Consider the following 15192-nt stretch of genomic DNA (forward strand, 5'->3'; position numbering starts at 1 on the left):
TGATCTGATAATGCCTAAATGAAAAAAGCATTTGCTGTACAGCGAATCACATTCATACAAAAGTCCACAAAGTTAATTTGATACTGACTTGCATGATTGAAGTGCAATTTTTTGTTATAAATTATCTAGCTGTAAGAAATTGTAAAAAGGAGTTCTTTACTTCATTAAAAGTTAATTCAATACATGGTAAATTACAAAAAAAAATTATAAACTGAAATACTACTACCTTCTGTCTGGAAGAAAATACATTTTTACATAGGGATTTCTGGGGCGTCCATCTACTCTTGGTGGCAAATCTGTTGCTTGCAGAACATTTACTATTAGCTGATGTCCCACTTTGTCATACCAGAGTTTAACCTAGAAGAATCGAGTTAACATTACTGAAAATAGAGAAAAAGCAGAATTTTCGGAATGCATCACAATAACCCCAATGTAAAAGTAACCATTGTTTTTTCTAAGAGACAATAAGATGTGTTTTATTTCAAATCCCTTAATACTTAACTTATATGGAAAAGATGATGGTATATACCTGACTCTTATATTTACCACATCTGAATAAAATGGTGGTGCCTGATTACACTTACACTGTTTACTGTAATCACTGCATAATCTTTTATCTGTGAGTGCATTTAAACCACCATATGTCTTAGGTCTGAAGCTTAAAACTACATTAAACAGGAAGCCCTGAATGCAGCTAAACTCGAGGCATAGTTGAAATCTATCTATTCAAATTCGTAACCCTTTCAAATGTTCTTCTGAAAAATGTAATATAAAGCTAAATAATTTCTTAAGAGAATCATAATATTATGAAATTTTTGAGTCTGTTGTAAACTTAGAAATTAATACAATCAATATAAAAATGTAAGAATGTACAAAACAAAGTCTAAGTACTTACAGTATATTTAATAAGAAGAACTTCAATTAGTATTACAGACAGTTCCAGAATGTACTTTGTATCCCAGTTAAAATGCACTACTTAAAATGCTTAAAAAATGCTTAACAAATACACAGCTCTTTAAATGCTCCCATAAAGAAGATAAAGAGATACTATCCATAATGAGGATAAAGTGATACTATGCTTGTTAACTGCAGATTACTGGGCAGGTACAGAAAAGTCACACTTTTCAATGCAGGGCCCCCAAGATGCCAAGTTACAAGGCACTTTTATGGGCTCCTCTCAAGGTAAATTCCTATGCTTTTCAGGTATTAAGACAATTTCTTACTTCCACTATGATTACAGTAATGGCTTGTGATTGCATAGATAGGGTGTTAAAAAACATTTGAAAGATGTCAGTCTTTACCAATAACAGACATTTCTCTTAACCTCCCAAGAGACCTTGTGAATGTGCAGGGCTGAGGACCAGCACTTCATAAATTTCAATTAACAACTCAAGAAACAAAATATGCTCACAGACAGCTGGCCTGGTAGGACTTGTGGTGCATCCCGTAGGGCTCCAGGGCTGGTTGGAGATATAACTGAAATAGAAGGCCTTTCCATCTTCTGAGATTCAAAAGAACTCGAACCTAAAGCCAAGTGAGAAACAAATGAAGTTACCATTCAAAACTTTCAAGGGAATTTGGACAACTTATGAATTGTTCTCTTTTGAATTGTATAAAGTTTGTACTTATACACACTATAACTGGATTAATACACAGAAAGGTTTTAAACTGATGTAGACAGGATGGTGAAAAGACTGCCTGCTTACCCTTCTCCCAGATTAAACCTGTCATTTTTTGCTTTATTTGAAGTAACATATGAAAAAGTGCTCCTCATATATCATTGACAAACCATAGCAAGTGTTTTAAATAAAATATTGTTCTCTGATAGAATTATACATCTTCCTCCCCACCTAAACTATTCTGATCATATTATCTCAAATCTTTGATGAATAAACCATATCTGTTCTGTGGTTTATACTTCTGGTAGCCTCTGAAATTTTAATAGGAAGCTATGCAGTACATTCATCTGGCACGCAGGGTGTTCCAGCCAGTGCTGAATATTATCATTCCTCCACCAGTGAAACAGAGCCCTCACTAATGATATGAGCTCGTGACAAGCGTAACAGCACTCGTTGACTGCACGAGACCCTGTCCCAGGGAGCGTTTCGGTTGCATCTCAGAAAAGGCTCAGATGAGGAGGAGTGGGAGCCATGGCCCTCACCTATTCTAGCTGACTACGTTCAAATGGCACCGCTGAAAAGAACGCCCTTCTTTTGAAGTATGACTCAAAAAGTTCACCTAACGAACACTTCACTAGGAACACTTTGTTAAGAAAAAGAGACACAAGAACACTGGGATTAAGCTGAATGGTGCAGGAGGTGAAATCCCCAAACCATTTGTACCTTTGGCAATCTCTTACACCTGTTTTCTCTCTTTCGTTAGGGCAAGTAAATGACTGTTTGGGGCCATAGAATATCTGCAAGCATGGTACTAACAACACAAGATATAGAAGAAAATAAGGAAATTATGCTAACATTTGAAATCTGTATAGCTTTATTAAAATCTGTATTGCTTCACATTTAACACACAAGACCAAAACCCACTGAATTTTGTCACACAAAAACCTCAGTGCTAATGTGATTTCTAGTGGTCATCTTTCACACAAATTCATAGAATTTCAAGAAATTCAAGAAAATTTATAGCTGAAACTACTGTGCTAGGTACATTATCATGCTTAGAAGAAGGAACAAGGAGTGTACTCACTAGACTCTAATGGGGGGTAAGAAGTCTCAGGAATCCGTGGAATATCACTACAATGTGAATACATAGTAATTAGAAACAACACAGATGAACTTCAGCTGTGACAAATGCATTTCTGGGACAGTTTTAGGATGTGTTTCTGTTCTAATGAGTTACAAGGAAAGAAAGAGGAAATATTTAAAAACATACTTTCCACTAGCATTCACAAAAACCTTACTAATGCAAACTACTTCATTTAGGTTAAGGAACTATCAGATGTACCAACATGATCACTGCAATGTTAATACTGTGGATGGATTACATCATACTTTTACAACTAGAATAAAGTAAGAGAGCTTTTAGGAAGAGAAAGGTGGCAAAGGAAATACAGCTATGAATGTTCAACTATTTTTTGAAGGAACAAAAATCAAACAATAAGACAAATATTAACTCACTAGTAATTTTTATATAAACGTCTCAAGGAGTTCAGAGAATGAAACTGATGAAAATTTCTTAAAATAATAAAAAAAGAAGAACAAATAACATTAGCAATGGTAGACAAACAGGATAATAATGCATTTTTCCAAAAGACTAAAAACAAAACAAAACAAACAAACCAAACAAAAAAATCAAACTATTTTACAATTGGGTATGGACATTTTTCAAGATACACATAGACAGCACATATACAGGTACAAGCAAAATCAAACTGGTTAAGGGCACAAATAATTTTGACATCAACAAATTTACTCTTCCATCCAAATCTAGATGATGCTAGCTCCTGGTTCTCTTCTATTCTTAGCCATCATTGAAAATGCATTGCAAGAGCAAGGAACAACTGCTATTGTACAAATCTTAGCAAACCAGATGAGCAGGAAAATGGAAACAAGTCTCTTCAGTGAATTACTTCAAAATATTTTCATTCAAACAAACTAATCCAAAATGGAACTACAATAACATTTCTGAAGAAGATTTACAAGATTTTTTAACTCTATAGCTGAGCATTTTAAAGGTATTCAGGTATTTGTCTGTTCAGTGAAACACTATCGTACTGACTTGGACGTCATTAAAATTAAGACTCCTAGGTATATAAAAGTCACTTATGAAAAAGAAACAGACACTTGTATCAGAAAAGGAATGTAGCAGTGCCCAATCAGTTAGTCTTAAATTCACTTTTCATGTCCTGCATTTTAAACTCATGGTGCCTGTGTTTTAAAGTAGACTACTTCAGCTCTGAGTTAATGTCTCACATTAGCTTACATCTCACATCTCTAAACAAGGATGTGTTTCTCCTTGTCTTGACTTTATAGAGACAAGGGTAATGTGGTTTCCTCAAACTCATGGAAATATAACTGAATTAGTCATTCTGGACATGGCACAGCACTGCTTTACAAACATATGAACAGATTAATGACCTGATGGACAGCAGTGCTCCTAAGCAGACTTCTTCCTCGTAACATTTTCTCTCCTTGCAGAGGAGTATTTCAAGGGCATTTTTCACCAGCCTGAAATATTTACTCACCATATTCAAACAGATTTTTCTGTTCAATAAAATGTTAAGTTTGCAATGTTTTCTTGTGCTAGAATATGAACACTCATCTGCAGTAAAGCACTGGCAAATGACAAAAATAATCATATCTTTCCTAATACTTTACTTATCAGAAATAATTGAAAATACAATTTTAAAAATGCATTTTTCTAAACTCCTTATTTCCTTGACAGAAAAAATGTAAGCTAGAACATAAATTTCAATTCCAGAAAAATTACATGGTTTTCAACAGAAATGTTATCTGAAATCTCTAAAACTTAACAGTACAATGGACAGGTTTTTAAAAATATATATACACATAATTTATATCTAAAAAGACATAGTATTTAGATATATATTTGTATAGAGAGATGTATATTATGTGTGTGCATGTGGGTGTATATATATACAAATTATTGCCAGAAAATCTCTTCTCTAATATATTTATTTTGTTTAAGTACAGCTTCACAGTGCAAGGCACAAAAATAAAATAAATAAATAGATAAGGAAAGAAAGTATGCAGTATAGCACTGATGCCCAAAGTTGTGTCAGAGCTTTCTAACAAGCTCTGTAACTGTTCTGGCTTTTTGCTGTCAATTTCAAAATGTACTGAAGTATACCTTTCCTTCTCTCTATATGTGAATTTCTTACAAGTTCAATAATCCAGTTTACATAATAATTTCTTAAATATTAGATGCACAAAAGAAAGGTAACTTGAGTATTAGACTACCAAATATGTGGTGTTTTTTTTTTAATGTTAGCATTTTAATTAAAGAATGAAAATTCTAAAAGGAAACTATAACCTAAAACTTTTTATGTAAGAAAATTAATCTTATCTAGCCTGCTTTTAATTTTGCATTGCAGAAAATATTCTGACACTATGATTTACAAAAAAGATCTTCAGAAGAAGAACTAGCTCATGATTTAAAATATTCAAAACTAGATTAGTCCAAGAAAATTACAAAAACAAAGTGAAAAGATGCACAACTGTAATTGCACTCCCCTTTTGGAGCAATATGAATGTGAGAAAAGTAGAGTAGAGAGCTGCCGACATCAAACTTTGTCTTTCTATCTCTACCTTGGAAGGCAAAGGTACTTTGTGGTCTTATATGATATTACATGTTATTATCTTATGTCTGACCCTTCCAAGCCTCAAGGAATACATAAATTACACCAACCTATACCTTAGGTTGAAACTACTCTATGCGGATATATGGTTTGTGAGGATCACTATTTCGTAAAACATAGGAACAGCTATAATTTTTCTGACTGACATAGCCAAGAGGTTGAAGGCAAACCCAATTAAAACATCGTTGTAACCCACACTTTTTCAGGTTGTTCTAGGAACAGACGTATCATCTGCTACACCCTAGAGAGTTTTAAAGAGTTTCTGAGTACCTTTCCTCAATGCTCACTCTGCCATTTCCAAAACCATTCCTTCCCATCAGAACCTGTAGATCAATCTGCAATTTGCACTAATTGCAACATTTGAGAAGCTCTCTGGAGTTCAGTACTGCCTGGTTTATGATAGAGGTTCAACCCCCTTGCAGGGACCTAAAGTACAGTAATGGTGCCCACAGAGATGAGTTGAATCACACCAGAAAAACAATCATTTCGGCAGTTTTGGAAATCCAAGCAAAGATAGCTAGCATCTGACAAAGAAAACAAAGACAAATGAAAAAAACATTTGTTTTACCTGCACTATCCCATAAAGATCACCCAAGCACACAAGAGACGGTGAGTTAGTTACCATGCCACGTTTCTTCTCCAGAAAGCATACTGCCAGAGGATTTTCTATGCTGTCCTACGTTAACCACCTCTCACATTGTATGCATATTCATAGGTAATTCGTCCCCTCATATGTAGATAGCCAACCCATTCATTCTACTTTTTATAGGTTTCTTATCTACCTTGTGTTGCAGTCATTAGCACTAGTGCCAATTAGCTTCTATGCAGTTTCCACGGTACTATTGTGATTATACTGTTTATTGTTGTTATGCCTTCATCTGCTAATAGTGTTACGTGCTTCACATTTTTCTCTAATAAACATCCTACAATTATCCATTACTCAAAATTACATTTGCTGGTAGACACAGAAATCCAAATTTACAGGACTGAGCAAATTGTTTGGACAGCAATTTTGTAACTGGCAGTCTAATTTGCGGGCAGTCTAATTTGTGGGCTTACAGTCCTTCCATTATTCACTTAAGACAAACTGTGTTATATTTGGGCTTTTTAGACCTAATATGCTAGGAATTTTTAAATCAAGACCATTAACTGTTCTGCTACATTATTTGCATTATTAATACTGAGAGACAAAAACACTTAAATTATGCAGACAAAATAACATTTTTGAGCCTTTCGGGAAGCTATTCCCTCACAGGAATTTAAGCTGTAATGGATTATCACTCCATGCTGTATAAATAGCAGCTTCAATTTTGCTGAATCAGCACCTAAAGTAGCCACCAAAACTCGATATACTTAATTTGCTGGATGGGATGAAATAAAATTCCCTGTCATGAAATTGAAACAATGACATAGTTTGGAAAACAAGACAAGGCGAATGTAGGGAGAAAATCAACATAATCTGTTAATGCAAGAAAACCATTTCCCATTATACAACACAATTTACTTAAATTATTAAAAAAACAAACAAAAACCCCCACAAACCCAAAACCAAACCAAAACCAACCAACCAAACAAAACAACCAAAACACCTGTGCATTATGCTCTTTCTTTTTGTTTACTAATATCAGGATTTCCTTTGTTGTATGTCTGAAATTTTTGGTTATTTTAAGATGACAGAATGGTAAATCCCAATCTGATACAAAACAACAGGGTTTTGACTCATTACTACTGGAAAAAAGAGCTATCTGTAAATTTCAAAGTTATATGTTCTAGTCACTTTGGGATATTCATCTGTTCTTCTCACCTAAAAAAACCAAGACAATCCAACCATCAAGCAAAAGGCAAAAAAACTGAGACACAGCTTTACATGAATAGTGTTATATTACGTAAAATACTCCATGCCAAAACTCCATTTATCTCAAAATAAAAGCACAATCTGATGTGCTCGATTTTTGCCTATATATGGAAAAAATATGCATGTGTCATCCAAAGCAAAACTTTACATTTTATTGGTACTATTTCTAGGTGCATTTTTTTAAGTATGAAATCCACTGCTCATATTCAGGAATGTTCTTTGATTTTGAACACACTTCAAAAAACTGTAGTATGTTCTTTCAGTTTCTCATCTGGAATATGACACTGGAATGAGGTCCCCTTGTACTTCATTTTTCAAAATTATTAGATTTATCAACATTTGTAAACTAAAATAATTCAATTGGCTTAATACTGAAATATTAAAAAAAGTTTTAATACTTAAAATTTAAGGACAAATAACATTTGCAATTATATTGATCAAATTATTTAAAATACTAATCTAGCACTTTGCTTTTACATCAGTTGTACAAATCATTTTCCAGGTTTTCTTCCATTGAGACATGGAATTAAGTCATGTCCAGTATCAACATATCTCTTTTTTGATCATTTGATCATAAACACTCAACTTCAAATATTCTCTTAAGGCATTTTATTTTAAATTACAAAGATGTAGGACTGAATTTGCAATTTTCAGTCTAAAATGAAAATAAGGTTTCTATTCCCCCACAGTCTCCATCTGGATGGTAATTTTAGCCTTTAACAGCCACTATTATTGCATCAAGCTTTTGTTTTCCATTACAAGGTCAAACCGATAAGTGGAATTACCAATGAACGTTAGTTTTATTTAAGCACTTTTAAAAGTGATTGCCATCAAAAAGGCAGAATTTATTTGCAAAATATAGCTACAATCACACAGTATAGACAAAATCAAAAATTAAAATGTAAAAGAAGAATGGTTTCGTCAGAAAGAAAACTAATAATTTTTTGTTTCTAAAGCAGAAAACATATCATTTGAGACACGCAAAAATTATAATTAGGATGAAATATAGCAATTTCAAAATTAACTAATCACATGTAAGAAGGAAACAGTTTACCATCTACCTATAGAGCAGTGTTATTTAGAGATATACAGTGGGTGCACATGAAATCTGAGAAGGTGACAAGCTATAGAAAGATTTAAATTGTTTTAATTTAATTTTTTTTTAACTAGTCAAGATTCACTTTTTATTGTTAATCGCATGACTCTGTTCTGCAATATAAATGTGAATTTAAAATATATGATTAATATTCAGTCCAGTAAGACAGCTCAAAACATTCCTGATATCAATAAAACAACTATGACAATTACAGGGCCAGCCCCACTAATCTTAGTAATTCAAACAGATTTTATTTTTTTTCTAAGCTCTATTTGGGAAATCAATAATATGAGAATTTTTATGAACCTTGATTCATAATAAATGAAAATAATGCTTATAAACATAAAATGTTAATGCTAATTTTTGATGAAACTTTTTGTTTCCACTTTTTGATGACAGTCATTTAAGGGTAAATACAGTCTTTTCTATCTAGTGCTATGTTTCCTTTTTGTATCTCTTTAAAGAAGGCCTGTTTAAAATCCTATAGCATTGACTTCTTAGGATCCTGAAATGCTTCCCTATAACTCATGAAGACTTCTATAAGTTATTCTGATATAGTGAAACTGAAAGCCTGAAAACCACACTGAAAAGCACAGGCGTACTTAATTCACCAGTTTTCCTTTGCCACCTGCCAAACATTGTCATAGTCCTTTGATCATACAGAGAACAACATTTATAATTATATATATATATATATTTGTCACTGCAAAGATTCAAGATTGTAAATGGTATTGAAGAAAATGGAATATACTGAATGTCAGTAACAGAAAGTGAATCATATTCCATTATTAAGCAATAAAAAATAATGAACTCACAAATAATCCCTTTAGAAGACCCATTAGCAGAAGCAATAACTGTGTTTAAGAAGCAAGTCTTTAGCCTTACCCAATAGGCCTTGAAACAATAATTTCAACTTGAGGTTCTGATTTTGATTCTAAAATAATGTTGTAAACTTCTTCATTTGTAGCTCCAGGCAACGGTTTACCATTCCATTCTAGAACTTCATCCCCTTGAATTTAAAGAGAAGTTTATCTCACTTTCATATTCTTTTACAAAGAATGAAATTTATATTAGCAAGTAACATTGCCTGAAATAATTTAAAAAGCTATGCTGAAACAAAACAAAAAAAATGGGTTTTGAGACACCATCAAAGCTTCTTTCTCTGAACACAGCTACACTTTGTATACACAAAACATATTAAAGAAACCACTTGTGCAAACATATTAAGTATTTCCAAAATAATACAGGACCTGTTATTGTGCTATGAAATGAAATTCTTTTTAAAAGAACCTTAATAAATAATAAATAAATAACCCTAAATGTATAAATACATATATAATATATTATGTATAATGTATAATATATAAATATTATTTATAAAAATTAATAATAAACCTTGAAAATAGGTTAATCTTCAAAAAAAAAACCCACAACCATAAATACCTACTATTAAACCTGTAAAAATCATGACATTTTATTACCATTTACATACTCTACATTTCCCTACAGAAAGGACAGCCTTCACGGTCTTTGTCATACAAATCAAAAATAAAAGCAATGAGTGAGGCCCTGTCTCCTGAGGATGTTGGAGTGGCGACACAAAGGAAAACATGAACTGAAAGTCATTTAGATAATCTTCTTTTTTCAGTTTAAAAATTTAAACAGTATGCACATTACATTATATTTTGGCCTTATTATGAAAAAGTGGAAATCTTGAAGCATTTTTTCTGAAGAAAGATCAGTATATACAATTAGGCTGCAGGAACCATAGGGTATGTTTTATCTCTTACACCCCATCATATGCAGCAGTCAAAAATTCACAACCACTCTCTCATGCCACATATATTTTATTATATTTATTGTGTTTATTGACAATGACTTTATGTTTATCAGATTCAGTCAGGAACAACCCTTCACATTCCGGCTTTGCTCCTTTCTGAGGAGACGCAGGCCAAATGATCAAGAAGCCAAGGAAAACTATCCTAACTGAAGTCCTCTCTAATAAAATATGTTGCTTCAATCTCTCTTTCTGTTCAGCAATTGTCAGTCCTTTTTCCAGATCATCCTTTATTTTGGTATTTTAAGAAAGTACTCCACAGGATATATCCACAGGAATATTCACATGATATTCCACTGGCTTTCAAAGCATTCTTTAAAACATGAGTGCTTGCTAATGTCAGACTTAATAAATGTTTCCTGACTTAAGTTTAATTTTCTACCATGCTGTTTAGCTGAGATGTTTTAAAATACTTCCAATATTTATTATATAATATTCTGCTGTGGGGGAACAAGAATTAGATATTGCCCAGGAATTTCCTTTAAAATGTATACAACCTGCTGAAAACAGACTCAGTTTCTTCTGCAATTCTGACTCCATTTTAAAGCTAACAACTGTTATAAACTAACATGGGTGTTTTTCCCCCTAAAATAAAATCTAATTTATTTAGAGATAACTGGCTTAATTTATAAAAGCATCCCAGTCATGAAAAGAACAAGACATGGCCAGCTTCACAATAGTTATAATTTTAAAAGCAAAAAAAAAGCCCCAACAGGGGCATATGTGAAATCTGTAATACTAAAAAAATGAGGATTTATACCTCATTTACACAGTAATGAATGTATCACATTTTGAAGAAGATAAACTACATGCAACATGATTAAGAATCTTAAAGAGAAACATGCAAGGTGTCTGTACAAATATTTTAGAGGACTTAAGCAGCTTTTTTACTTTTTAGAGCCCCTAGGAGATAAAAATAAATAAATAAAAAACCCCAAGATGATTAAACACTGGATCATAATAGTCATAATGCTAAATTAACAGAACTGACTCCAATTATTCTTTCTGAAAACTAGATCCAAATGGAGATTTGAGTGAAATGACATCTCTGCTAATTCTAACCAAATCGCCACCATGCATCTTTTACTCAGTTCTTATCTTTTTGACCAGCCAAGCCCTTTTACATTGTCTTTTTCAACTAGGATGATGTATATAAGATTTACATTCTGATTTCTGCTCTCAGTAACAGTAATGGCAACAGTAAAACACTGTTCAGATAGTCTAAACTCAGACATATGCTTGACACGGTCCTGTGCAAGCTGCTCTAGCTGACTCTGCTTAAGCAGGGAGGCTGCACTAGAGATCCCAAAAGGTCCCTATCCATCTCAACTGTTCTATGATCCTGTAATGCACTGCTACAGTTTCAGATGAGATGAACTCCCTGGTGTTACAATCCACTGTAGTAGCTCAGAGTTGGAAGTCAGTCAGTGAAGCAGCTGTTCGACACCTTACACTGCAGATGTTTAGGATAATCAAGATATCTGAACAAAGCTGGCTGGCAGACCTACAGGACACTTGCACCCTTATGGAGGCACTTCTGCAGGTGAGGCATATAAACCAGGATATCTAAGATGCCTCTAGGAAGGAATATTAATGGATCTTGCATTCTAACCCCATTTGCTGATTCATATTCAGCAGTGATAGTTTTCAGACTTATGCTGAAAATCTCTGGTCTTTTTTGAAATATTGATTTCTAAAATAGTAACTTGGGTTGGGAGATACTTCTGGGGGTCAGCTAGTTCAAACCCCTGCTCTAAGTAGGGCCAACATCAAAGGATAGACCATGCTGCTCAGGAATTTGACCAGATGAGATTTGAGTCTCTCAAAGGATATGCCTCCCATGGGTAACCTCTTCCAAGTCTTAACTGACCTCTCTGGTTACAGGAAAAAGGGTTTCCACAAAAAGGACCTCACTCATTCTAGCTCGTGCATGTTGGTTCCTGTGTGATCACCTCTAAGAACAGTTCCAGCTCTGGGGTCTCTACTGCCTCCTGCTAGCCAGGCAAAAACATTCTTCTCAGCTTCTTATACCTCATATGCTTAACTTTCTGTCCTTCTGTCCAACCTAGTCCAGTTTGACAGTACCTCTTTTGTACTAGACAAGCCCAAACCAGACACAGGACACCATATACGGTCTTATAAGCACTGAATAAGAGCAACAACCACCTCTCTCAATCTGCTGGCTACAACCGTGTTAATACAGTCCTCTGCTTGACTGGCACTTGCTGCAAGGGCACTTTGCTGACTCATGTTCAACTGACTGTCCTCTAGCACCTCCAGACACTTCTCTGCCAAGCTGCTCTCTAGCTGATTGGTTCCTAGTGATTACTGTTGCGCTGGGATGTTCTGTTCCTCATGCAAGACTTCATATTTGCTGTTACTAAAATTTAAGAGGTTTGTACATGTACTCAAAGATTTATCAACATAGACAAATTTTGGAGGTTTTCTGTAAGGACAAAAGTGTGTTTTCCTAACAGCAAGGACTTGTCCACACCTTTTTTGTGTGTTTTATTCCCATACAATAGGATGAACAGACTTTCATTCATTGAAAATACGTGCAAAACAATGTATTTTCTCTGTGAAATAATTCTGGCTATAAAACTACTTTTAGAAATTAAAAATAGCCTTGATTTAAAAAAAAATCTTTAGACCAGACTTTAAAAATGTATTGTATCAGTCCAAATAGTTCAAGATTAGTGGAGAGAAACTTATTTTCTTTAATTATAAGTTGCATTTAAAAATCTATAAGCAACTATAATATTTGGTGCTATCAATCCCAAGTATATTGACTCAGTAAAAAATAAAAATTAACAAATGCCAAAAACAAAGTAGGGTATTTTTAGAGATTCATTCACCTTTCTACTTCTTTATTATTATCTGCTCCATGCAATTATCCTAAATTTATACAAGTTGACATGGAACTTCTGGGTTCTTGGAATGCTGCATAGACTTTGGTTTCCTAGGACAATATTTGGAAAGCACTTGCTTAGAGCCATGACAAAAATACAAACCACCAAGAAGTAACTTTGAAAACCAACTGCTGTGCACAATTCTCACTTCATTTAGAAGCTTGAAAAGTGCCAACAGCACAGACATTTATTTGTAAGTGCAATATATATATCTTATAGAAATGAAATATTTCAGAACCATTTTCTTTTCTTGTGTTCCATTTTTATTTGTAACAGTTCACACTGAAAGAAGCACTAATAAAATCCACTGGGTATGCAATGTGTCATCCTTCAGGTGACACCACAGTATAGATGAAGTAACTGTAGTGAGTTTTGTTTGTCACAATCAGTTTAAAAAAACGTTTGCATGGCTTCTGTAGAGTGTAACAAGCAGGTCCTGAGCTAGCAAACGAAAAATTACCAGTGACACTCAGTCCTGACATCAGTATTACTGAGGAGTTTCTTTCATTTTGCTAATACATGCAAGCAATTGGAGCTAATAGTAAATAAGAAATGTAGGTAACCACGGTATATCATAATACAAAACAGTGGCATTCCATAATAGCATTACAGTATTGTATTTTTAAAATTTTAGCTTATCACATGAAAAATTTTAATATAAATTAAAATTTGCATTTAATAGGCCATTATTAAAAGACATATTTTGTATGCAACTGATTGATTTACCTGCTCTGAGATGCCCCACCACATCAGCCAAGCTACCTTTCTTCACTTTGGTAATGAAGGCACCGAGTCGACCTAATTCTGTCATTTTTCCTCCAACAACCTGGTTAATCATAAATTTGTGAGTATCCACGCCACAAAACAGACATCATATCAAGTATAAACATATAGACAGATCAGTTTTCACATTTTTAAACAAATTAAACCTGAAATATGCATAAGCAAATCTATTGTCAATTTGGATTTTACAAAGGCCTAAAGACAAAAAGAAGTAAAGTTAAACAGGATGAATAAAATTGATATTCCTTTAAATGTGTTTGACTAATCAATTTTATGAAGTTTGCTAAGTATCTGCATCTGTTGCAGAAAGAACACAATTAATAACCATGCAAATGTACTTTTTACAAATAATTGTCTGTAACGTGCTCAAATTTAAATTGCAAGTGTGCATCAAATCAAGTGTATGAAATTCTAAATTGCAATTGGTACAACAATTGGAAACTTAGTAAATATACTGCTATGAAACATGGGCAACCAGTTCAAAAGAGTGTGAACTCAGGCCCTCTCATCCAAGCATATGACAGGAAAAACCATCCACTTCTGGCTTTTGTTAAACAGAACTGAGCATATCTGTTTTTGAAGATAACTACGTGATACAGGAACATCAGAAGAAAAAAAAAAGTGCTCTCAAGGGGTCAGATTTTAAATAAAATATAAACAAAGAAAATGCAGTCTTGCTGACCTGCTATTCTCTTTAGCTATCCTACTCTCCCCACTCAGGTGGGGTGTTTTTGGGGGGATTTGTTTTTAGCTTTTTGTTTGTTTGTTTGTTTGTGTGTTTGTTTTCCACAAGAATATCCTGGGAGGGATTTCATAATAAAAACGGTGGAATGTTGATTCAGTAAGTACTAGTTTCGCATGTTGCAATCGCAATAACTAGTAGCAGCATTAATATCAAAAAAGATCCAGAAGCCTACCTGCCAACAATGTTATCACATGATCATATTTATCACATGATAACATAATTTATCCGTGAGGGCCTTAGTTCATATTACAAAAAACTGAAACTGGAAAAATTGAAGACAAAACACTTTCTACATTTCCTACTAGGACCAACCTTTTTTTCTCACATATTCAGATAGAATTGCTTGCCACCAGCAAAAATCAGCCTTGTGCTTTAAACCACTAAACATAAAGTAGAGTGAAGCTGTTCTCATCTTTTGTGCCATACCATGCCACACTATCTCATGTCACGGTGGGGATATTTCAGATTTTGCATTGCTTCTGTTGTTCTCAGTGAAGAGAGAAAGACACCCAAATTAAATTCTCTCAGTCATTTTCAGAGCTCCATAGATTTAAAAATATACATGGAGAGAGAAATGCTTGAATTGTACTCCCCACCAGCTTCAAAAGTAGCACTGTCTATCTTTCAAGAGT

General features: G+C 33.8%; 1 protein-coding gene across 1 annotated transcript in view; it reads right to left on the reverse strand.

The window, feature by feature from the left end:
* RIMS1 (regulating synaptic membrane exocytosis 1) overlaps positions 1-15192 on the reverse strand; it is a 319930-nt gene that overhangs the window by 122840 nt on the left and 181898 nt on the right. Inside the window, 5 exon segments of the mRNA XM_050315904.1 lie at positions 227-357; positions 1412-1524; positions 2704-2750; positions 9172-9295; positions 13759-13858. Of these exon segments, the coding sequence (XP_050171861.1) occupies positions 227-357; positions 1412-1524; positions 2704-2750; positions 9172-9295; positions 13759-13858 (515 nt within the window).

This window comes from Myiozetetes cayanensis, unplaced genomic scaffold, assembly GCF_022539395.1.
Source record: "Myiozetetes cayanensis isolate MyiCay16 unplaced genomic scaffold, myiCay2020 scf2-11, whole genome shotgun sequence".
Classification (NCBI taxonomy): Eukaryota; Metazoa; Chordata; class Aves; order Passeriformes; family Tyrannidae; genus Myiozetetes; species Myiozetetes cayanensis.